Source organism: Nipponia nippon, unplaced genomic scaffold (assembly GCF_047370975.1).
Source record: "Nipponia nippon isolate SJK-2023a ecotype South Korea unplaced genomic scaffold, ASM4737097v1 scaffold_20, whole genome shotgun sequence".
Lineage (NCBI taxonomy): Eukaryota > Metazoa > Chordata > Aves > Pelecaniformes > Threskiornithidae > Nipponia > Nipponia nippon.
The window spans coordinates 7,400,284-7,425,789 of NW_028262337.1; the positions used below are offsets into that span (position 1 = coordinate 7,400,284).

Below are 25,506 nucleotides of genomic sequence, written 5' to 3' on the forward strand. Positions count from 1 at the left end.
TCCAATGGCACGTAGATTGGCTTCTATATCTGTTTTGCAATTTAGGAACTGATGTCAGAGATCACTTAGGGTGGGTTTCTACTTTTATGCAAGACTTGCTTTCCAACTAGCCTCACTCAGTATTATACTTCCTGGATTAGTGCTGTAACCAAATTATTATGTGAGAGTACATAGTCAAAGTTTTACTGCACATAAGCATACACAGAATACTATGACACATCTAAAAAGGTTAAGTCACGCTTGAAGGCCTAGTACAAAAAGGTGAGAAATAGCCTCAGACTACTTTTAATATTAATTTTAATATTTCCTTATTATTTGTAAAGTGTACCCTTTTGTATCATTTTTGCTTAAGAAAAAGATCATTGATATGATGTCCAAGTATAACTGATGTGTGAAAACAGACCATGGAAACATGTACTGTTCAAAAATCACATTGCCCAAGAAATATTCCAATCTATTAAACCAACAACCTTGCAATGTACGTCTTAAAGCTTATTGACTGGTAAGTTAGCAAAGTGAAAATACTGTCAATGTTGCATTACAGGATGGTCACCATGTTGCTTACTAAAATGTCAGACAGAAATCTGTCAAGATGTCATCTGTCTCTGATATTCAATAACATACGAAATACTGCTCTTTACGTCTCTAATGGATAACGTGAAATCACCACTGTAAGTAAATATCAGAAAAAGGTAATGCTTTAATAGCTCAAAAGTGCTGTCAGAATCAAGTATGTTATATGCACAGTCAAGTTTCAGGTACAGTAGATTTCATAATGCAAACCAAATGAAATCATTAAAGGCATGTATGCTTCAATGTCACTTCAATATTTGAATTCCATTTCCAGAGCAAATGCAAGGCTTCGGGTTTTTCTGATAAATTATGTTCTGTGGTCAAGCATCCAATTTTGTATGGCAAGATTTAGTAAGAGCATATGGGAAAAGACTTAAAAGACTGGGTTGCTTAAAAGAATGGGTCAGCACTACAGAAGTTAATGGAATTTCAACAGGAGTTGACTCAAGCTGTAATGCATCATATGAATTGGAAAATTAAGAATGAGTTTTTACAGTTTTCCAAAATAGATCTTACATATCAAGAACACTGAGGTGTACAACAGCAAAACAAAATCCAGTGTTTCATACTTATTCAAGCATGTACAGCAAATTAATTTCTCAAGCTATATGTTAACAAACACAGCCTAGTTTACACAACAGACTCATTTTCAGTGAAAAAAAAAAAGCTGTTGACTAGTTACCAACAATACATTACACACAACTACATTTAGACCTTGAAATAGTCAAATCAAACCACAGCAAGTGTACTTTTATCACCCATGTAGATTAATCACCTTGAGTTTGTTGGGGTTTGTTTTTTATTGGTTTTTTTTTTTTTAAAAAAACAGACACTTTAAAAAAAATTATTAACAGAAATACTGATAATGGCTCACATTTCTAACACCTCAATACTTTCATCTTCTTTTGACCTTTTCTACCATCTCGGCAGTATCTCCAGTGTTTTTTGAATAACTACATGCTGCTTAAGACTCCTTTTGCGCAAGATCCATTGATAATATGCTCTGACTCAGTGCATTGATGTATTTCAAACCATTTACATCCGAAAGCTTCTGGTTCTGTGAAATGGTTGAAAAGGCTTTTTTAAGGCCCACATCAGTATTGGTGGTTTCTGTTTAGTTTTTTCTGGAAATAGCACCGCTTCACTTTCAGGGGTAGGAAATCGTACTCTATACACTTCAGGGTAAGATTTCTGAAACTAGAAAAATACATCAATTTAAATGAAGAATTCACTCAAACTTGTAATATAAAAAAACTATTAAAGTGCAACCTCCATCTCTGGAGCAGGAAAATTATTATTTTTCTAATGGACTTTCTATACCTCTATATAGAAAATTAGGTGATATTTTCTAATATATCTTGATTCATCACAGTACTGCTATGCTAAATGATTTAAAAGTTTGAAATCCCCAAGAGTACCTACTATTTTAAATCTCAGTATTTCTCTAGAGGACTACATGTCTAAGACTTGACAAAGCTTTTTAAGTTAAAATTAAAGACACTGGAGGAATTTTTATTTACTTGCTTGAGCTTCTTCTTCTTATCTTTCGAAGATATTTCTTTATTCATTGCAATTTCTTCCAATAAAGCTGCTAGAGGTTCTTGAAAGCCAGTTGCCCTTTGGTATTCAAATTCATCTGTACTGATTTGGTGACAAAATGATGGAGGAGGAAAAGTTGCATCAGTATCAGCTCCAGCATATTTTATCTGAAGAGTAAAAAAACAAAAAAAAACAAAAAACCCAGCAGCTATGTTTTCTACAATATATTTGCAAAAACTAGCTTAATCAAATTGACCACCTAAAGTCATTAAGTCAAGAAGATATGGAATAAAGACATTAAATTGTACCTCCTATTTCCTGCACTAATTGAGTGAGTTCTAGTAAGTCAAAAAACATGACACAAAGGAAGTCTGTTTAACTCTTGGAATAAGTTAAAAGTTACTTTTTCAGTAGAAATTAAAGAAGGAAGAACTAAAAAGCATCTTTGAACAAAACAAAATATGGTATTAGGAAACAGAAAGAGTTATAAAAAAGCTGAGCAAGTAAGGGTGGCTCTAAAAGAAAATCAGAACATCAGTGAAAACACCTTTTAACCATTCAGTTTTCCTCACTACCTCACTACTACCAGTTTGCCCATTCTGTGGAAAAGATAGCGCTAACCAATAGGAAAACATATTTTAGAGTTCTTGTCTCTAAACCATTCAAGATCTGCTTAGTTTCATTTAAATACATAGTTAGGGATGAATATCAGGAATCAAAATTAATTAGCTCTTCCTAAGCTAGGAGAGACAGAAAAAAGTCTTTAAGAACTGTTGAACTTTGGAGCAGAAAGGATAAATCTGACCTAGAAGCACAGAGACATAAGAGGCTTTTTTCACTAGATACCTACTTGAACTCTCTGGAGATGTACAACATGTTCCTCTATAGAACATTTTAAGGCAGAAGGAACACTTAAGATCTCTTGATAATTGTCCATGAGAAAAGATACTAGTTTAGCAGCAAGAAGTTCATCCAAGTCCATTTCATCCTTTGAGCAGAGAATACAACGCGAAAATGCCTGAACCATCTGGGAAAGAAAAAAACCCACATCATTATTGTCTATTTTTCTGTTTGGTGGTGAGGGGTGGGGAATCAGACAGTATTTTAAAAAGTGATCTTTTAGAAAAAAAAAGATTTTAACAGCACAATACTTACCATACTTCCAACACATCAATATAAAAAAAAAGTATTACGTACAGTGACATTGTCCAAGTGAACTAAAGATGGCTCTTGCCTCATATACATAATCTGACCCTGACTTTAGACTTAGAATGCCTGAATTCCATTTTATTCTCAAGATTTTGTCAAATAGCCACTTCACATGGCCTTTCCAGTTAAACAGGGCACAAATATTTCAGAGATTTGAGAAATAACACAGGATTTTTATAGAGGTTAGGCACCAGAGGGAAAACCTAATACCATTATTTTGAAATCATCAAACCAAATTTCCGGTCTCACTCACTTCATGTAGTCTCATGCTCAAGCACTGAATTACAAGAGTTTTCTGTCTTTGCACCAGTCACTTCTAACATTAGAAGCACAGAAGGCAATCAAGGTTTTCTCTCACGGACCATAGGCTACACTGCTGAATTAAAACTTAGTACAAAATACTTGGACTGTAAAGGATTCACTTCTAAAAATAACATTTAGATTACAACATAATTATTTTAATCAAAGACCATTTACAGTTAATTAAATTATAACCTTAGCAGTCAAAAATGTAATTATTTTAATCAAATACTATTCATAGTTAATTAAAAACTTAATTGCTATGGAACAAATTTAGATTTATGCATGCCACTATAGGATTTTTATGAAGCAGATATACAGCTGAGTTTTCTGTTGCCCTTATTGCAAAAGATGTGAAAATTAACCAAAAGAAATACATGTTCTTAGCCAGCAGGAACTGCTAAGTTATGCCTAATAACTTTGGAATAACATGCTGCTACAAATATCAGTGATAACTCTACAAGTAGCCCTACAGAAAGAGCATTAGCAAAAACTAGGACTTTGTCAAAATCTGATTAAAATTACTTTCAGAGATTCCTATAGTTAAATGATGAAAAAAATGGTGAAATAAATGATGAAATAAACTGTTAGGAATTTTTTTTTTATGGCTGAAAACAGGTAAATCAAAACATTCAGCTACATATTTCTAACTATCACTGAAACAGGCAATCTCTTTCTCCCACACTGTCTGCAGTCATAAAGAACACCAGAGACCTCATCTACTGTATTTCATTTTTTTTTTTTTTACTCAATAGTGAAATCAGTGGTGATTTAACTTTGACAGATAAGGAAATCTCCAAATTCCGAGCAAATTCTTCATTTGCTTACAATTTACCAAGAAATCCCAATTTATTAAAATGTAGACTAGCTTTCCACATAGCTAGAATAGACAAACTGTTCTTCAGACAAGCAAACTGTATTTTGTATATGCTCTCCAGTAAGAATCTTTTATCTGTTCTACTCCAAAAGCTTTGTCTAGACCTTTGCCTTACACCATACGTACCAAGGTTCTGGTCCTCACTGATTCAGAAAGAGGTGGCAAATCCTTGTTAAAGCTAATTCTTGCCATCATCCTCACCAACAGCTGTAGTCTTTTCCGATTTTCTGGTGGCAGCAGGAGACAAGATATCTGAAGAGCTTCTACAGCCTTGTTGTGTTTTTGCAGCAGACCTGGTTTATACAAGATCAGGAGATTGAGCAACATTTCTCAATTATATATTTCTGTAACATTTAACATAACATTTCTAAATCTGTCTCCCCAAATTCCTTTCCTACTCATTCAAGACTTCCTTAGAAGTCCACTTCTCAAAGAGTCTAGGAAGATATCCCTAGAATTAGACTACTACTTCAGCCTGGAGAAGAGGAGACTGAGGGGAGACCTCATCATGGTCTACAGCTTCCTCACAAGGGGAAGAGGAGGGGCAGGCGCTGATCTCTTCTCCCTGGCGACCAATGATAGAACCAAAGGGAACGGCAGGAAGATGTGCCAGGGGAGGGTTAGGTTGGACAGGAACAGGTTCTTCACGCAGAGGGTGGTGGAGCACTGGAACAGGCTCCCCTGGGAGGTCGTCACGGCGCCAAGCCTGACAATATTGAAGAAGCATTTGGACAATGCCCTCAGACATATGGTGTGAATTTTGGGGTTGTCCTATGCAGGGACAGGAGTTGGACTCAGTGATCCTTGTGGGTCCCTTCCAACTCAGGACATTCTATGATTCTACTAGAACTGGGCACCTTGTTTAAGTATTTACAAGATTTCCTTCTGATGCGTTGGGAGATGTTAATAACCATAACCAACAACTCTAGATATTAGTAGACATGAAAAACTACAATGTTTTTGTTCATCCTTTGCTCTTTTATAACCGTCAGCTCAAAACACAACTGAGATGTATGCACAGATGTAGCAACCACATAAAGTTAAGTCTAAGGCAAGAATCAGAATTTAAAAAAAACCATGCTTATGCATCAATGACAGCTATGACAATACTGACATGTCCCTCACACCAACAGAAGTTAAATCTATGACTAATTCTACTTACGAACTCTTGAGAAAATACAGAATGTGAGCATGACGGAGATATTTGAAGACTGGACAGGCAGAGTAGAATTTGATAGTAGTTTAGGTACCTCTAAATAGGTCTCACCATCCTCTTTTGGGTTTCTAAGGCTCAGTAAAGGAAGCATCTACTGTACATTTGCCTGAATAGCACTAGTATCAGAACAAAACAGAAGTCAGGAGCAAAATACCTGCATGACTGAAGTCTAACAGTAATTTCTCTTAAAAAAGGAACAAGGAAGACCAACAAAGAGAGACATTTCTCTTTTTTCCATAGGATTATAGAGGTTGGAAGGGATCTCTGCATATTAGCTAGACCTCTCTCCCTGCTCAAAGCAGGGTCATCTACAGGAAGATGCCCAGGACTATATCCAGTCAGGTTTTGAATATCTCCAAAAATGGAGATTCCACAGCCTCTCTGGACATCCTCTTCCAGTGTTTGACCACCTTCCAATTAAAAAAAGCTATTTTCCTGTGTATAAATGAAGTTTCCTGTATTTCTGTTCGTACCCGTTGCATCTTGTCCTGTATTGGATATCACTGATAGAAGTCCGGCTCCCTCTTCTTTACCCCTCCCACATCACTCTTTTATACACATTAATAAGATCCTCCCTGACCCTTCTCCTCTCTGGGCTAAACAGGCCCTGCTCTCAGCCTCTCCCCATAGGACAGATGCCCTTAATTTTTGTGGCCCTCCACTGGACTCACTGACTAGTGCTGAGGAAAGATCTCCCTCAACCTGCTGGCAATGGTCTTAATGCAGCTAAGGATGCTGCTGGTCTTCTTTGCCACAGGGTCACACTGCTGGCTCACGGTCACATTAGTGCCCACCAGTACTGCCAAGTCCTTCTCAGTAAAGCTGCTTTCAAATCAGTCACCCCCAGCATGCACTGGTGCATGGGGTTATTCCTGCCCAGGAGAAGACTTGGCTTTTCCCTTTGTTGAACATTACGAGATTCCTGTTTGACTATTTCTCCAGCCTGTCAAGGTCCCTCTGCATGGCAGTACAACCCTCTGCTACATTAACTGCTCTTCCTTCATTTTGTATTATCTGCACACTTGTTTAGGGCGCTCTGTCCTTGTTCAGAGTGTCCTGTCATCCAGGTCATTAATGAAGTGTTAACGACTACTGGCCCATTATCGGCCCTGGGGTACTCCCTACTGATTGACCCCCAGTTTGACTTTGTGCCACTGATCACAACCCTCTGAGCCCAGCAATTCAGCCAATTTCTGGTCTACCTCACTATCCACTTCTAGCCTGTACTTCATCAGTTTGCCTATAAGGATGTGATGGGAGACACTGTTGAAAGTTTTACTCCAGTCAGCATAAACAGCATCCACTGCTGTCCCCTCATCCACCATGACAGTCAATTCCACACTGTGTAAAAAGTAGTTGTTTGTTATTAAAAAAAGAAGTGTGCAGTAGTAGGTAGGGCAGCCAAAATGGACAGTACTCCAAGAAAACAGTGGTAAAGCACTGTAGTTAATTTCATTTTCAAAGCAAAGCTTTTTCTAATTTCAAAGGAAGATTTTGCAGGCACACTAGTGCATATGTTTAGAAGAAGCCCTGAGAAATAATAGTTAACCTTAGTGAGATTTGTACGTAAAGTAAAGAATCATTATAATCTGGGCAAAGAGCAAGTTTAGTCCGAACAAGTTAGTAAAATATCTGATGATTACTGACACCTTAGTCCTATTTTTTTTTTTTTTAGGTATTCTTAAAACTAATTTCAGCCAGCCTCTTAGAAGAGAAGTGCTCTAGACAGTCTTCATTTGAAAACAGAAGCAAGTGAGGTATCTTGATATGGTTACACAAGGCACCTACGATTTCTGCAAATATTTCTCAGGTTTTAAGATGTAGCTTTTAGACACATACAAATCACATCATGACTGCCTCAAATGACTAAAAATATCATCTGATAACACTTCCTTTGCTATTTCATGAAGTCTTCCACTAAACAGAAAGCTTATCCACTGAAGGAAGAAAGAAGTCCTATAATCACTGTGGAATGGTTGTAATTCCCTGAGAGTAGCAATACAAAAAGTCAAAGGCTCAAAGACTGAAATCTTGGTTATAAATGTCTTAAGATTAAGAATTATTGCCAATATAGCAAGCCACACTCCTTTAAAAAAAACACAGAAATGCAACTGCAGACATGGATCTGCTTTTCCATGCTTTGTAAATGCACAATTTGCTAAGCAATTAACTGCTTCACAGGCAGCATTCAGTACTAGCATTGACACTTATTACAAAATAGTATTCTATGGAGTGTGCATTTACCTATAGCTTAGGCAGGTCTGTACATTAGCCTCATTGTTAAGACTTTATTACGTATTGAGCAGAACCCAAAACTTCCCCTTTCTCTCTCAGCTGAACACCCTAAAAATCCCTTCCTCCTCCCCCTCCCCCCCACCCCCAAGAATCACAGATCAAATCTCAGAAGAGAGTCTGAGTGGTTAGAGAAGACTTTGTTACTGACATTACAGATCAGGCATCTCTGCCTTATATTTGCTTGTTTATTTTCTTACTACTGGTTCTAAGTAGTTTTGAGCACAAAAAAGAAAGTTAGGCTTCACCACAGGTATGCTGATTTGTCTTCTTGAACTCTCTCTACAGGCTAGATAGGGAGCATAGTCTTGAATTATAAAAAAAGTAGAAGAGACACCTGGGGATCATCTCTTAGTGAGGGTGCCTAACTCAGGTACCCCAAATCATCCCATTAAGGCCAAATGCAGCTTTTTAATCATTCAAATACCTGTGTTAGGTGTCTGGAGAAGGCTGTTTAGGCAAGACTTCTAGAGAAACATGACACATTTTCAAACATATACTGCCAGTACTTTAAAGTAAACTGTGTAGGTATGAAGATGGAAAACAAACTAAGTAGTTCTTGAAAGCCTGTATTCCCATGATTTTTTTTGTGTAAATCTATTTTTGTTAGTAACAAAGGTTTCCGTATTAATATCTCATTTCTTGTGAAAGAGATCACAAAATGATTTTTTGACTTCTTGAAACAGCGCAGTTTCCTTTCATTTCCACATAAACATTGGCATGAATTCTTTCTTCTCATTTTTGCATCTGTGAAATACTGTGAAATAAAACTCTTGAAACCGGAAAGATGTGAAATGCAATGGAAAAGCAAAAAGAAAGAGTATGAAAGAAGAGGGAGAATTTTTAAAGATATTATCAAGAATATCTACGATCTAAGAAAAAAGTCAGAAAAAGAACTATATTTAGGTTGAAGCAAGATTGTCAACTAACAAAATGTAAAAATACTAAATTCCAGAAATAAAAGTGTTATTCTGAATTCCTTTTTCATCTCAATAGTTTATTAAAAGTAATGTTGTTCCCACTTAAAGAAGCTCAGTAAAACATGCTTACTTTTCAACTCAGTTCTTTTCAGAAATAGAAGCATAAAATGTAATCAAATATTTTCACATTTACTGTCTTTCAGTGGGCCATCTATAGCTACAGGATAGGTGAATTTGATATAGTGTGAACCCTTAAAAAGTTATAATTAATAATTAAACGAGTGTTTCTTTAAAGCACTAGATTAGCTAATGCCTATTCTAAGTTTAAGCAATGAAGGATTTCAATTTTCTTCAGGTATCGTATTGCCAGGGTTAAAAACAGTCCTTACAGCCCTAATCCTTTTTAATCTAGACTTGATTCAAGCAATTTCTAAAAGCTTATGCGAGTTTTTAAGATGCTTAAGCATTTGTAAAAAAAGAAAAATATGTTAAAATCCATCTGTTAGGTGTGGCAGTGCTAAGCAATGAACAGAGGCCTTTAAAAATCATAAAGACAAGCAATGGAAGACTTTTGAAGTAATGTGATCAAAAAGACACAAGAATAAAACGGCCTTATGATATGAAATAAATTTAAACTGTTCTCTATGTAGAATGGACAGGACAGGTCCTAAAGAAATGAGCTGTGATAGTATTTGAATATGGTAAGTTAATTCCAGGAAGTTAATTCAAAAGAATTATTTTTTCATTACATCCCAAACTACTTACCTAACACACTAACAAAAACATCAAAAAAATTAAATGTGAGAAGAGGTTCTTTTATCTGGCCAAAGTAGTCCACTATAGTTTTGAAGACATCTCTTTCAAATCCTGAGTATGTAGGCTGCTTCAAATCTGAGCAGCTGGGCCCTACAAAGAGAAGGGGGGGAGGCAGGGGAAGAGAGAGAAAATTAATTTGCAGCCACCAATGAGATTACTAGTTTTCATTCTAGCCAATAAAAAAGCAATGTCAAGTAGAAAAATAAAACAAAACTTAGACTCATTCTTCAAAATATAAGTGAAATTGTATTGATCTGTTGAATTGCTCTATTTCCAATAGGTCTAGTGAAAACACATAGTAAAGGAAAAATATGAATAAATAAAACCTTTATACATTTCATTGAAATAAGCTGCACTGGCAGGAGTATATATGCTGGCTGATCTTTTCCAACTTTGTTTAAGGCAATGATCAGAAAAAATATTGACTGTCAATATGAACAGGATTTGATAAAGAGGTAAAGGCACAGTCAGTTCAATTGATTTTTATGGGGGTGGGTGGTTGTTTGTTGGTTTTGGTTTTTTTTCCCCCCTCCTGAATTTACTTACAATTTGCTAGACATTTCATTGCTGATAATATCCAGTGAGGTAGTTCCTCTACATAGTGGAGAAAGAGACAGAAATTAAAAAGAGAAAAAAAACTGAGAAAGATGTTAAACTGTAAGATAAAAGTGAAGCTGAAAATTCTTAAAGAAGTTCCTCCTATACAGTAGATCAACTGATCGCAAAGGCAGGCTATACCTTAATGTAAGATCTAGCTTGAATTACATCTATACTTTAGTACCTCCAGTACTCAGTATCAACCAGTTATGCCTACTGCTCTTACAACTCAATCAGCAAAATGGATCATATCGCAAATCCTTAACCTGCCCTGCAAAAATCAGCCAAACTAGTTCAAGCTACAGCTTCACTAGTGCCTTACAGTGAAGCATTTTCTTTGCACTGAAGATGATGAAAAGCACTCATACATTCAGTTCTGTCATTTCTGCAAGGAGGAAGTTAGTATCTTGAGGTGCTCCAATTGTCTTTAAAATTAACATGTATATGCTCTGGAGGAGGTTTCATTCACAAACCAAACCAGGTTCCAATCTCATATTTTACTTCTTTACAAATCTTGTTGAAAACATGGTGGTAATAATAATATATATCACAGCAGCAAAGATGCTTTACTCTCTCCCTGATGTGCAAAGCAGCTTTAAACTCAGTACTAGTTTCAAAACACATTGACTGAAAACTCAAAACTGAGAAATGTTAAGGATCTCTCAGTGTACATTTTGATTCTTTCCCAATATTTAATACACATTTCCCTCATGTAAACATTCCACTTCAGGCAGTTAAGGGCTAAGCTGACAAAGACAACTTGAAGTGAATAATATCCTTATAAATGAATAATATCCTTATAAATGAATAATGAATAGTATCTTTATAAATGAAAAGTTGCTGCTATTTCACCTTCATCTTTCAACCCTGCTAAAGCAGGAATACGTTTAAGAGAGTAAATATGGAATAAACACTGATTCTTACTACTGGGATGTCAGAGGACAACAATGGCGTACTTGTTAAAAACTCTAGTATAGATGTGGTCATACAAGTATAAAGATGCTACATGTTAGTATAGATTAGAACTAATACTTTTTTTTTATACCAGTAAACTACAATATAAAAAAGTTAGATGAAAACTTCTAAAATACTCACTTGATTTGTCTTCTAAAGTGACAATACCTTGCTTATTGACATTGTATACATTTTGGACTATATGCTTTGAATTCACAAGTTTTGTGTCTAAGACTTCATCCAGAGAATCCAAACCCAAGACCTTTTGTAATCTGTAAAAATACATAAACACATAGTTCATACATGATCTAATCTGAAAAAGGCAAATGTAGTAGTAGGATAGATACGATTCTGAAAAAGAGACCTCTCCATTTCACAGAATATCTCAAGTTGGAAGGGACTTATGAGGATCAAAGTCCAACTCCCTGCTCCTTGCAGGACTACCTAAAACTAAACCATACAACTAAGAGTCTCATCCAGACACTCCTTGAACTCTGACAGGCTTGGTGCCATGACCACTTCCCTGGGGAGCCTGTTCCAGTGACCAACCACCCTCTCAGTGAAGAACCTTCTCTTAATGCCCAACCTGAACTTCCCCTGATGTAGCTTCATCCCATCTCCTTGTGTCCTATCACTGATCACCAGAGAGAAGAGATCAGCACCTCCCCCTCCACTGCCCTCCATGAGGAATTTGTAGACTGCAACGAGGTCACCCCCTCAGCCTTCTCTTCTCCAAGCTGAGCAAACCAAGTGACCTCAGCCACTCCTCCTAAGTCTTGCCCTTAAGAGACCTTTCACCATCTTGGTCGCCCTCCTCTGGACACACTCTAATAATTTGATGTCCTTCTTATATTGCGCTGCCCAAAACCGCACACTGTACTCCAGGTGGGGCCACACCTGTGCAGTGTAGAGCAGGACAATCACTTCCCTCGACCAGCTGGCTGTGCTGTGCTTGATGCACTCCAGCACATGGTTGGCCCTTTTGGCTGCCAGGGCACGCTGTTGACTCATATTCAACTTGCCATCAACCCAAACCCCCAGATCTCTTTCCACAGGGCTGCTCTCCAGTCTCTCATTCCCCATTTTGTATGTATAACCAGGATTACCCAGTCCTAAACAGAGAATCCAGCACTTGCTCTTATTAAATTTCATACAGTTGGTGATTGTCCAGATCTCACCATAAGCCCTCTCTACCCTCAAGGGAGTCCACAGCTCCTCTAATTTAGTATCATCAGCAAACTTACTTAATGTACATTTGATTCCTGCATCCAGATCATTTATAAACACATTAAAGAGCACTGGCCCTAAAATTGAGCCCTGGGGAACCCCAGTGGTGACTGGCTGCCAGCCTGATGTAACCACATTTACTATAACCCTTTGAGCCCAACCCATCAGCCAATTGCTCACCCAACACATTATGGACTTCTCTAGCTGTGTAGCTATGCACATCCAGCTGGAGCAGCAAGTCTTGAACAAGTTCAGGGTCAGCTGGGAATTTATCATCTCCCCAGTCATGGTTTTCCAATACAGGGCTCATCACCGGTGTTGAAGACAGAGGCAAAGAAGGCATTACAAGTCTCTGCTTTGTCTACATCCCTACTTGCGAGGTGACTGACTTCATCAAGCAATGGACTGATGTTATCTCTGATTCTCCTTTCACTATTAACATATTTTTAAAAGCCCTTTTTGTTGTCCTTCACAGTACTGGCCAGCTTGAGCTCTAATAGAGCTTTGGCTGCACAATTTTTCTCCCTACTGTGGTGAACAGCAGCATCTCTGTAATCCTCCTGTGTTGCCTGTCCTTGCTTCCAAAGTCCATACATTTTCCTTTTCCTCCTAAGTTCTAGATGATGATCTATACTCAGCCAAGCCAGCCTTCTGCCCCACTTGCTTGACTTCCAACACTTTGGAATTGCCTGCTCCTGCGCTCTTAAGAGATGGCTCTTAAAAAGTGACCAGCATTCATGGACCCCAACACCTTCAAAAGCAGATTCCCAGGGGATGTGCCTAAGTAACTCCTTCAGCAGCCCAAAGTCTGCTCTTCCCATATCCAGGGTTGATGTTTTGCTGGCAGTTTTTCTCCTATCACCAACAATTTGAAACTGAACTATTTCATGGTCACTGTGACCAAGACAGCCACCAATCACCACTTCGCCCATGAGTCCCTCTCTGTTTACAAACAACAACAAAAAAAAAACCTAGGAGGGCACCTTTCCTAGTCAGCTCCCTTAGTACCTGCACCAAGAAGTAATCTTCAACATGCTTCAGGAATTTCCTGGACTTGTTTGTGTCTGCTGTGATATTCCCAGTTGATGTCTGGGAAGTCAAAATCACCCATTAAGGACAAGGGCGGTTGATCTAGAGACATCCCTTAATTCCTTGTAGAATAATTCATCAGTATCATCACCCTGGCTGGGTGGTCAATAGTTGACTCCCACAACAATATCCACTTTATTTGCTTTCCCCTTCACCCTTACCCAGAGGCTCTCAACCATGCTGTCGCCAACTGTAAGCGCCATACAGTCCAACCCCTCCCTTACATACAATGCCACTCCCCCACCCTCACGTGTCCTGCTTATACCTCCTGAAGAGCCTATAACCATCCATCATGGCACCCCAGTCACACAACTCGTCCCACCAGGTTTCACTTATGCCAACAATGTCATAGCTCTGGGACTGGGCCAAAGCTTCTAGCTCCTTTTTCTTATTCCTCATGCCACACGTGTTAGTATAAATATGTTTAAAATGTTCTCCAGTGTACTCAGCACATTGTGGAGCAGACCGAAGGACCTCGCTGTATATCGTCCCTCAAACATTGGTGTGCAGCCCCCAGACTTATCTTGAGCAAGTCTGGTTTTATCCCTTCCCCCCTCAAATCTCATTTAAAGCTCTTTCAATGAGCCCTGCTAACTCCTGTGCAAAGATCCTTTTCCCCCTTTGAGGCAGGTGTACCCAGCCTGTTGCCAGCAGGCCTGGTGTCTTGTAGACCGACCCACGATCAAAAAACCCAAAATTCTGCTGGTGACACCAGGCTCAGAGCCAGGTATTGGCTGTTTATATCCTGGTTCTTCCCTCATCATTCCCTGCAACTGGAAAGATACAGGAGAACACTATTTGTGCTCCTGATCCCTTGACCAGTCGTCCCAAGACCCTGAAGTCTCTCTTGATTGCCCTTGGACTTCCTATTGCAACTTCATCACTGCCAACATGAAAAAAAAATCAATAATGGATCTGAGGGCTGTACCAGGGTAGAAGTTTCCTCTTCACATCTTTAATCCGGGCCCCAGGGAGGCAGCAGACTTCCCTAAGAAGAGGGTCTGGTCTGCATGTTGGGCCTTCTGTTCCCCTCAGAAGGGAGTCTCCTATGATAATGACCTGCGTTTTTTTCTTTTACAAGCGGTTTTGATGCAGGGTGTAGGCTGACTTAATCTTGGTAACACCTATGACCTAGACGAACCATTGTCCTCATCATTTTTCTGTTCCACTTGCAGAGCCTCGTACCTATTATGCAAGGGCACCTGGGAAGGTGGCGTAGCCACAGAGGAGACATGCTTGCTGCGCCAGGCAGGAACTTGTTGCCATTGTCCCCTATCACTTGAGTCACTGTGTACAGCCAGGTGGAGAGAGGACAGGGAATCCACTGTATCAAGTGTCCTATCTGCCTGACAGGCCTGTCCCAGGGAAGGTAGGGTGCGGTTCCAGGAATATCTCTCTCTGGCCACACCCAGGTCTCATCAGCCAGTGTCTCATGAGCTGCAGGCTCCTGGTGGCTCTCTTGGCGCCCCCGAGTCTACCCTGGTTCAGGAAACCCCACTGTGCGCCGCACTGGAGCACTCCGCTGCTGATCATGCCAGCACCAGAGCTGCTCACCTTAACATCAAGTTTATTACACGGAGATAATGTGCTATGTTTAGATTAAAGTAATCATTAGCAAGGCTTCAACTGTGCTGTAAAAATAGCTAATGTATGTCATTTTTTTCTCCTGCAGTCTAAAGCAACGCCTTTAACTTTGCATAGGATAATCCTTTCGGAAATAGTAAAGGATATCTGAACCTTAAAGCCCTCTGCAGTCAATTAGCTACTCCATTTCTTATCTCATATGAAGTATTGTACTTGTAATTGAAAAGTTTCATGGTACTGCACTTCTACAGAAGTGCTTCTATTTCATAACAAGAAAAAAGAGAAAGACTGAGGAAAAAAGTGATTAAACAAGCCAAAGCCCACACAACAAAAGGATTTGTATAACACAACAGAAAAATTCAAAAGGTATTAAGCACAATAAAGTTTCTTTGCAAACTTTATTTGCTGAATTCGTTAGCCAAATAACAAGCAGTATAGTTAGTCTAGCCAGTATGGCTTTGATAGCAGCGATGAAAGGTGAGTGGGTGAAATTACAAGCATTACCAGAAGACAGACAAGACTATTATCTACTACACAGTTTTACTCTAACAGCAAATGACTCACAAGTATGCTCACCGTGACATAGTCATGGATTTCCATATTTCTTCTATATTTGTTTGTGTTAGCTCTCTGCGGAACACAAGTTTGCATGCCGGTACTTCCCCTATAGCTATACTGTGTCGCTTGTACCACATCTCAGAGTTCTGAAATCAGAAGAAACACACCCCATTGACTGGTGACTTTTCAAGTATTAAACAGTATAATACATTTATAGTACAGCATGCTCCCTATTACAAGTATTTTAAATATTCCTAAATTCCAGTAAAGTCTCCAGGATGCAAATCCTGGATGTGCAGCATCTTTTCTCAGTTACGTAACTTGTCCAAAGCTGAAAAATTATGTGTGTCAGAATAGCCATTAAACTTCAGGGGTCAATGGCCTCTAGTCCTGTGTTCAGGTCTTCTCCGTGATTAAAATGAGTTCAACTCACTTGTTTTCAACTGCCACTCTAAGATTAAAGAACTGCTTAAGGAAAAATTATTGGAGAATTATTATATGAGATGTCAAAGACTTATATTCATCCTTGTTCAGCATGTACTGATCAAAACTAAACATTAAGTTCATTACAAGTTTCTATACATTAATAAAGTAAAAGCAAATAGCTACAGCTGAAGATACCCATCAGATCTAGTCCACCATTTTAACAGAATAAAGTAAAGCAGAGAATGCAAGAGACTACTCTCCTTTATTCAACATTCACGTCCAAGCTCAATACTTGAAGTGGTACAATCACAGTCCCTGGAAGTATTCAAAAAACGTGTGGATGTGGTGCTTAGGGACGCGGTTTAGAGGTGGACTAGGCAGTTAGGTTAATGGTTGGACTTGATCTCAGAGGTCCTTTCCAACCTTAACGATTCTACGATTCTAAGATTGTTATCAATGTGTCAATGGACAGACATACAACAGAGTTTGTGCCAGCAGCGTACTTTTGAAGGCAAAACTCCTAATCATTCCCAGTTCTTTGATTTACATCACAGAGCAGTCCTAAAACACATTAACAGTATTCCTTGTGATCTCAAATAAACCATAAAATGCACTTCAGGAATGCACTTAATTACTCCAAGCACTAATCATCTGTCATTCCATGACACCAGACTATCGCTAGTTTGAAACAAACAGCACCTTCTGAAATTAGTATCTATAGCACCTTCTGAAATTAGTATCTGGTGTTCCACATCAGTACTTCACTACACAGACCCATGCCCATCAATCCACAGACAGCCAAAAAGTGCTCTGATTGATGGTGGAGCAATTTAAGGTGCCACCACTTTCAGCTACCTGTCTACTTCACCATTCCAGTGGAAGCTACACCTTTCTATAAAAGAGACAGCAGAAAGAAGCTTATTCCTTTGCCTCAGTTACTTCAACTTATGGTCCACTGTATTAACCAAAACTGCCAATGAAAAATTTTGAGCTATGCCAGACTGTATGCTGTCGCATCTGAGTCAGATAGGCAGTCTTTTGCCAATTCTTATCAGGCCAGGATGCTTGGATGGAAATTTAGAGCAGACAATTGGAGGCTGCAACATGTTAAAGCTGCAGCAGATGCTTGCTCAGTAACTAAAATACTCTATTCTCTTTAGTTGTGTTTGGCACTATTTTTTCTTTCTTTCCTTTTAATCTTCTACCTGATATTGAAGTTCTAAGGACCATGCTTTTCCTCTTCAGAAGCCTATTGTAAATGAAAGGTGCACTCAAACTGCATATAAGTAATTGGATTACAAATACGGAATAACCATTCATTCAGGACCTCTAGATGTCCAACAAAATGGTAGCAGCTACTTTTCCAAACAGACTATCGATCACCAAGAAATCCAAGGCTAGTGTCCTGCACTGATAAGCATTAATAAAAAGGCCAGAACTATCAAAGAAGCCCCAAGAGTTCACAAAATACGAGAATGCTCACATACAAGATAAGCTAGAGGAAGGGTTTAGAATATACGTAAGGGTCTGGAGCACAAGTCTTATGAGGAGCAGCTGAGGGAACTGGGGTGTTTAGCTTCAAGAAAAGGAGGCTCAGGGGAGACCTTATCACTCTCTACAACTACCTGAAAAGAGGTTGTAGCCAGGTGGGGGTCGGTCTCTTCTCCCAAGTCACAAGCAATAGGGCAAGACAAAATGGCCTCAAGTTGCACCAGGGGAGATTTAGATTGGATATTAGGAAAAATGTCTTCACCAAAAGGGTTGTCAAGCACTGGACCAGGCTGCCCAGAGAAGTGGTTGAGTCCCTGTCCCTGAAGGTGTTTAAAAGACAGGTTGATGTGGTGCTGAGGGATATGGTTTATTGGTAGACTTGGAAGTGCTAGGTTAATGGTTGGACTCGATGATCTTAAGGGTCTTTTCCAACCTAAACAAGTCTATGATTCTGTAACTCCAGAAGCCTAGGCTTTAAAGACATTCAGGTGGCAAGAGTTGATACAATTTTGGTTTACTAATAAAAGCAACAGTTTTTTCAATGACTTTACAAAGGCTGGATCAATCCAGGTAAGTATGGGGCAGGATGATTCTCCAAGCTCACAAAAGGGCAACAATGAAACCAGGACCACTTCTCCTTAGCTACAACATATTCCTTATGAAAATGGAAACTGAATCACTAACAACCTCATAACAGCTAGGAAGGGAGTAATACTGTATATATTCTGCTACATGAAGTGTCTGAATAAGAGTTACAGTGTAAGTGACAGTAAAGTAACTATTTTGTCTTGTAGTATGATAAATGGAATTGGAATCTGAGCAAACTGGAATGCAAGCATACTGGCAAATACAGCCATGCTGAACTTAGGATGCTCAGGACATCAGAGTCTGTAGCAGAAAGAACACTCAAAGCCAGCATCCCCAGCAAATAGTTAAGAACAACTTTACTTCACATAAGTTTAAAATAAAAGTACTTCCCATTTAATTTTCTAATTAAATATTTTGCGCACAACAAAGAGATCATTAATTCAGTTTTGCTTTCCAAATATGCTGATGTCTGGGGAAATGAAAACTGTATGTCTTACCATTGTGACCGATTTCACTGGGATGTGTTCTTGGGAAGTGCCAGCCTTCGGTTCATTCCAATCTGGAAATTTAATTACTTCTTTTCCACATGAAGGTTTCTTTGGATATGGCTTCAGCGGTGAGGAAGGAGGAAATCTACAATTAGAGAATATTTTTAATGCCTTTGAACTCTACCCTATTCCATTTTTACCAATGCAAAACTGTAGCAGGCCTTCACATGCAAAAATACAACAAATGCCTTGGACAGTCACAGTGCGACTTAGTTGCCTGAAGACTGGTGTTGAGTGACACAAACATCCTAAGGTGTCTTGTTTGGCCTCCATCTGCTGCTCCAGAACAGGTCAGGTCCTTAGTACCTCCCATGACACAGCTGAGCCTTGGGTGAATGTCTGATAACCCAGTGCACCTCAAATAGCACCAGCTGCCTATGCACACACAACTGACTCAGGTCTTCATTAGAAGATGTTGATTCTGCTGAAAAAGCTGCAGGTAGATTTTCCCTGTGTCAAGTGCACTGCTCGCATGCATCTCCTAAAGCAAAGCTACATAACTAAGTCATGTGACTAACACTTGGATTTAATTAGTGTGCATGCAAGTGTCCACACAAGGTTTTGTCCACATTACCATGTTCTTCTGCGTTTACGTGTTTTCTAGGCGAAGAACATATCCTGCAGTTGTTTTCTGGAGTCTTTTTCCAGCTGGTTGTGCAGGAAAATCATTCACTTTTTAAGGCATTTCAAGAAGTGCCTTGAAGAAATTAGCAGAAATAAACCCTAAGCTAGCCCTTGCAGAAAACAAGGAAAACAAACTATCCCAGACCACATTCAGCTCAGTCATATCTCCAGCTTGACCAGTATCAAATTACTGCTAAACCTAGGTCAAAGCATGTACAAAGGAGTTAATGGTAGCACATGAGAAAGACAAATCAGTTTGATGGCAACATATCATCAGACTAGCCCAGATCAGATCTTGTTTACCTGCACTCCTAGGTTTTAGATGCTGAGATTCCTGATGCTTCTAGAAATTGCTTCAGCCTCACTCACTCTTTTAATCAGAATGTAAAAGACAGTTACGTCTATGACCATGCAACAAGAGCTTTCACACAGCTGGATAGCATGCATTTATGTCCTACCAGAAATATTCTCATGCTCAAGAAATCCTCAAGTTTTCTTTAAAATTTCACCCTATCCTCTCAAGGCAGTGACAACATTTAATTAGTTTTTAAATTAGTTTTGTATTGCAGTTTTGTTAGTCCAGTAGTGCTATACTGCATCAGTTAAACACTTTATGGTTTTGGCCACACACAGTGAGTCCATTTGCCATAATCCACAGCGCTCTTCAACAGAGTATCTGCAACTCAGGGAGGTATCACTTCCTTCAGACAAACCCTGAGGAGAAGTAATAAGCACCTTGCACTAATCCTGCAAGACTTACTCTGCCTTTTAAAAGTAACCCAGATTACATTGCAGATGTTCAGCTGTTGAGTATTCTCAACTATTTTTCAGCTATTCATTATTTCTTAGAGTTTAATGTTCAAACATCTGCAGCCTTTTTTCCTTTACCTGACAGTATTCTCAACAGCTCCCTGTTTCCCCTCCAGTTCTTCACAATTTTTAGCTTCATGTTATTTGATGCCATGATTCTCAACCAACCAGTAAATAAATTAATTCGTACAAGCAGAAAAAGGAGGTGCATTTCCTTTTTTCAGGTAGCATTACAGCAAGATCTGAATAGAGCCAAGTTTTTGGATAAACAATGAAAAGCCTCCGATTTTATGATGAACAGAATAATGTTACCTAAGGCTAGCAACTGAGGAGCATTCCGAGGTTGACATGTCAAGATTAGCATGGTTTACAACCAGCAACACAAGTTTTAGGAGTTTATATAAGGAGGAAACAGAGATACCTGTTTGTGTCCGCAGCAATGGATAGAGAACAGGGTCAACTAATGTTGGTATCAATGGTATAACTAGTACCACAGCTGAATTCCCAGAAGTTTACTAGCAATGCTTTTGCTTTTAATACAATTGCTTAGATTCCATAAAATGTAAAGCCTGACAGCTTCCAAAGCTGTAACTTCTCATTTATTATTGCAGACTACACTGAGACAGTAAGTCAGAGCACACAGACTTTGCTATTTTTAGAAGCCACACTAGTTCTCACCTTCATGTTTAATACTTGCCCAATACTCTCAGGCAAATCAACAGTTAGCAACATCTCTTTTGCATAGTCTGTGGAGTGAACAAGAGCGGGGAAAACTACACTTACATGCGATGTTAATGAGTGACACAACTGTGCACCGCAGTGTACAGCTAAAGTAAATTAACACAGGAATGTATAGAAAAGGTATGAAGCATATCAAGGTTTCCAGAGTAAGCTCTGTCAGTGGAATTAAAAGCTACTCGTACTGCTACCTGTATCAACGCGGTGGGAAACGTATTTACAGCGTAACATTAGGAAGTCCACCAGAGGGAGCTGCCAGGACACTAAATACATGAATAAAAGCGGGCTGAAAAACCGATGTTTCCCTCGATGAATAGGAGAAAAGCATGTTTTAATACTTAAAGCCGAACACCAAAACCACGAGTAGCATACACAGTTTATTTATGCACCAAGCTCAGTGGGAAAAATCTGGCTCCAATTAAACATGTATGAAAAGTATGTGGTTTTAGTAAAAAACCCGTTTAATTAGTAACTTAGTTATCTTTTGAATGGTAGGTGAAGAACACCATTAAGATAGCTATAACAAACGAGCTCGCTTGTCCAATAGCAGATCATTAGGCAGAGTGCATAGAAAATGAAAAGCACAGAAATATTTCACCCAACTAAATTCCACAGCCTGCAGCTTGCCACAGCCTGCAGCTCAGGGAAGTCATGGCTGAAAATATAAAGGAGAAAAGAACAAAATAATTCAAATGTGTCACAATGCCAATGCAAAACAAACAAACAAAAAACCACAGCCACACAAACACAACAAACCCAAACCAAAGAGATATAGTGTAATACCAGTGGTTACCAGAACGCATATTTAATCTCTTGACAAAGAGTCAATGCCCATAAAGAAAGGAGACAAATTACTTAACACCTATGGCACCAGTGAAAAAAACTGTGCAGGCAGTGCTGTCCTAAGAAGGATAGACAGAGCAGGACTGGGCTAGGAACATACCAAACCAATAACACACCTACCACCACGTGCTGTACCAGGACCTAACTGCTTTTCTAACTCCACTTAAACAGGTAAAAAACCCACTCCACATTACTCATATACATTTAACCTTCTCCAGGCCAAAGTTGAGACCTAAGATCCTCTGCAGCTCTTCTTGTCTTCCATGCCTGTTTTCCAACCTGAACTAGTCGATGACTAGGTAAACTATTCCAATGTCTTGCCTTTCTATAGCAGTCATAAGCAGATGGCAAGGGAAGAATTTAAGAACAGGACAAGCATACACGATACCTCCTCAGCACACTTCCCCAGCCTTTGGTCTTTTTCAGCTCACAGGCTGCAGAGCCATATATCATTTTTTATACTTAGCAACAGACTTTCTTGGGTGAGCTTCCCAAAATATCTTCAGATACAAGTCCTTTGAATTTGAGTCCCAAATTCTAAAATTTAACATTTTCCTTGATTAATTGTTACATGGAATTTCCCTTCATGGAACTCAGTTTGGAGAGAACATTCATTTTTTTATTCCTCCCAAATTATTTAAAATTTCTTCCATTAAAGTTGATTGAAATTGGTTTGAATATTTAACTTATCTGGCAGTGAAGCTGTAGCATTCAGTGTTGTTTCCTTCAGAAGGCAGGCTAAAAACCACCTACCACTTTTACTGAAAAATATCACACAGTATCATAACGAACAAGTTGAATTGGTGCTAATTTGTTACTACAGTTAAATACAAATCTGATCCAATCTGACTGGCAATGAACTGCACTGCACTGCAACAAGTTTAACGTAAACCGTGGCTCTTTTATAAGAAAATATCTTGACCCAAGTTTGTTTATGACAAAATAAGAGAATTAAATCATACATACCTCTCACTTTTAAAATATTCCAAGTTAATAAATAAAATTAGTAGAGTAACGAACAACTGCACTTACAGGATAGATGTACAAGCTGGAAAGCAAAAAAGCTTAGGCACACTCTACAAACAAACTAGTTAAATCATAGAGCAAAATGAAAAATTGACTTCATCCACATGAAGTGGAAAATTAGTATTACATATGTTTTTCCAAAGACAAGATTAAGAAACCATTACAAAAAATTAATACATAAAATTTCTTTAATTGTATAATATATATATATAATAAGTATAATAATATATATATAATAAGTAGAAACATAGCATTATTGCTGACCTATTTTCCCTATTGCTCTGCGTGAAGATAGCTCCCATTTCCTTAAAAGACTCATCACAATGTAAGTTACAGATCCATACTTAAGGTAATGAATGGTCATTGTTACACTACCTTTTCACTGAACAGGACATTACAATATGGTACAAATTCAGCACCCACAAATTCTGGACACCCAGACCTTTACTGAGGTCACAAGAGGTCAAGGAACCCCCTCCAGTAATGCTAGCTAAGCTTTCATTACGAAGAAAATTTTTTTCCTCTGTTAACAAGCAACCATTTGAGAGGCTAAACAGGGATGAGTAAGCAAGCATCCTTGAGGATGAGCAAATGAAACTTTGTCTCTTTTAAGACAATTTCAGTCTACAATCCAAGGAGCATAGAAAAAGGCTCTATATCATGAATGACTTTTAAATTCAGAAGGCCTTTCTCTTCCCTTAGGAGTGGAAACAGCATCCAGAATAGTCAGGGGGTTGGGGGAGAGAGAGGACAATGGGAGCTGGGTGCTTAATGGCATCCTCACTTCCATCAATGTCTTCTTGATACATATGCCAACACTGACAAACCTGATGTCTACCAAGAGCAAACAGAACTAACTACCTTGTAAAAGGTACAAAAGTTTTTGTTAGTGTTCATAGAACACAAACAAGTACAAGTGCCCTTCAAAAATATTTAAAAACAAACAAGAAAAAAAAAAAAAAACAAACAACCCAAACACTAAATCATGACAGTTGCCTATCACTGGAGAAAATAAGGTCTTTAAAGGGAAGGAGGAGGGAAGACACATTAGTATCTTTTCAAAGGCATTCTACAAAAACATTTGTAAGACCACTACACAAGAGTTATTACTCCCTGTTTCCAAAAACTAAAATTTTTCAGTCATCATATATAGGTTTACCTGTATAAATGGCCATCATCTTGAAAGTCCTCTTTGCCCCATCTTCCTTTAATATCTTCAATAACATGATTTTTCAGGAATTTTTTAAGCAGCTTAACCGTTTGATTGCGAGTCACTTCTGGGCCAAAGTTTTGATTAGAGCCAAGCAGTTCATGTAAACAGTCCACTGCTTCCGAGGCTTTGAAGCAACGCTCGTAGCTTTTGAAACGACACCGATGTTTCCGTAATGGCATCCCAGCACGAAAAAGTTCTATTATCTCATTCCACTAGCGAAGAAGAACAAAGCAAACCGTTATGGGAGCTCTTCTTCTAGAAGCATTTTAGTTGTACAAAGAGAGATCAGAATGCAGCCAGATCCGCAGGCAGAACTATGTCCTTTTTTGACCATCTGCATTTATAAGCACACGAAAACCTAAAACTATGCTTTAAACAATTGAGATCTAAGAACAAACCCCAGATTTAGGAAACTGAAAGATCTAGAGCCCCACACTACCTACGGCTCTACAGATTCAGCTTTAACCTCCCCTTGGCTTTTAACTTGGCAAAAGGCTGGACTAAAGCCCCGCTCTACAGGGCTCTGCCGCCGCCCCCATCCCGCAGGGCGCACGGGTCCAGCCGCCCCGCACAGACTGAGCGTGGGGAGTACCGACGCCCGGGCGGCGGTTGGGGACCGCCCCGCCGGATCCCGACCGGGGACCAGCTACCTGGGACGGGCCCAGGGCCCGCCCGGGCTAGCGGCTCTCGACCCTCAGGCTGCAGAAGCCCGGCCAGCGGGGCAGGCCCAGGCGGCCAGACTACCTCAAGGCCACCGGTCGGTACCCGGGAGACTCTAGAGAGCCGCCGTCGGGCACGGAGGCCCCCCACCCCACCCCACCCCACCCCGGTCGAGGCGAGGCTACACAAGGGACCAAGGCGGGGCGGGGGCAGCCCAGCCCAAAGGGGCACTCACCAGCCGGGTGGCGCGGTAGGGCCCGGGACCGACGAGCCTGGGCTCCATGGACGCGGTCGGGCCTCGCCGTCTCCACGGAAACCGGCAGCCGCACGCGCCGCGCCCGCCGACCGTTTGAATCCGGGCCCGAGAGGCGCCGCCTTCGCCTATTGGGTGGCGGCGGCAGCACGTGACGGGCCCGCACCGGCCTTGATTGGCAGGAGGGACTCGCTGGCCCGCCCCGCCCCGCCCCCGCGGCAGCCCCTGCGGGGGGCCGGGCCCTCCCGCCGCCGCCGCCGCCGCCGCCGCCGCCGCCGCCGCCGCCGCCGCCGCCGCCGCCGCCGCCGCCGCCGCCGCCGCCGCCGCCCCCCCCCCCCCCGGGGCCTCTGCCCCGCCGGCGGGGGCCGGGGCCGGCAGGAACGGGGCAGGAAACACGGCGGCCTGGAGGGACGGGGCGCAGGAGGAGCACCGGGGGACAAACGCGCTCCGCCCGGGCGGGCAGGTCCCCTCCGGGGCAGTCGGCCGCAGTGGGACCTTGGGGCTCCCCAGAAGATAACATTACTTAATTTTTTAA

General features: G+C 40.2%; 1 protein-coding gene across 1 annotated transcript; it reads right to left on the minus strand.

Moving 5' to 3' along the window:
- Window positions 1–25,085, minus strand: DEPDC1B (DEP domain containing 1B). Its single transcript, XM_087759770.1, has 11 exons — window positions 24,954–25,085; window positions 24,005–24,270; window positions 18,754–18,889; window positions 15,770–15,897; window positions 11,435–11,565; window positions 10,289–10,336; window positions 9,692–9,832; window positions 4,625–4,791; window positions 2,963–3,139; window positions 2,094–2,279; window positions 1–1,770 (listed from the first exon to the last, which is right to left on the minus strand). The coding sequence occupies exons 1-11, from the start codon at window positions 24,999–25,001 to the stop codon at window positions 1,609–1,611; spliced, it is 1,590 nt and encodes a 529-aa protein (XP_087615896.1). The 5' UTR covers window positions 25,002–25,085; the 3' UTR covers window positions 1–1,608.
- Between the last annotated feature and the right edge of the window lie 421 nt (window positions 25,086–25,506).

What these genes read in the sequence shown, in the direction of transcription:
- DEPDC1B (XM_087759770.1), bottom strand. Translation starts at nt 25,001, where the DNA reads ATGGAGCCCAGGCTCGTCGGTCCCGGGCCCTACCGCGCCACCCGGCTG. An exon ending in GATGATGGCCATTTATACAG is followed by an intron (nt 18,890 to 24,004) that starts GTAAACCTATAT and finishes CTCTAATTGTAG; the next exon opens with ATTTCCTCCTTCCTCACCGC. An exon ending in CAGTGAGGACCAGAACCTTG is followed by an intron (nt 3,140 to 4,624) that starts GTACGTATGGTG and finishes TTTCTTTCCCAG; the next exon opens with ATGGTTCAGGCATTTTCGCG.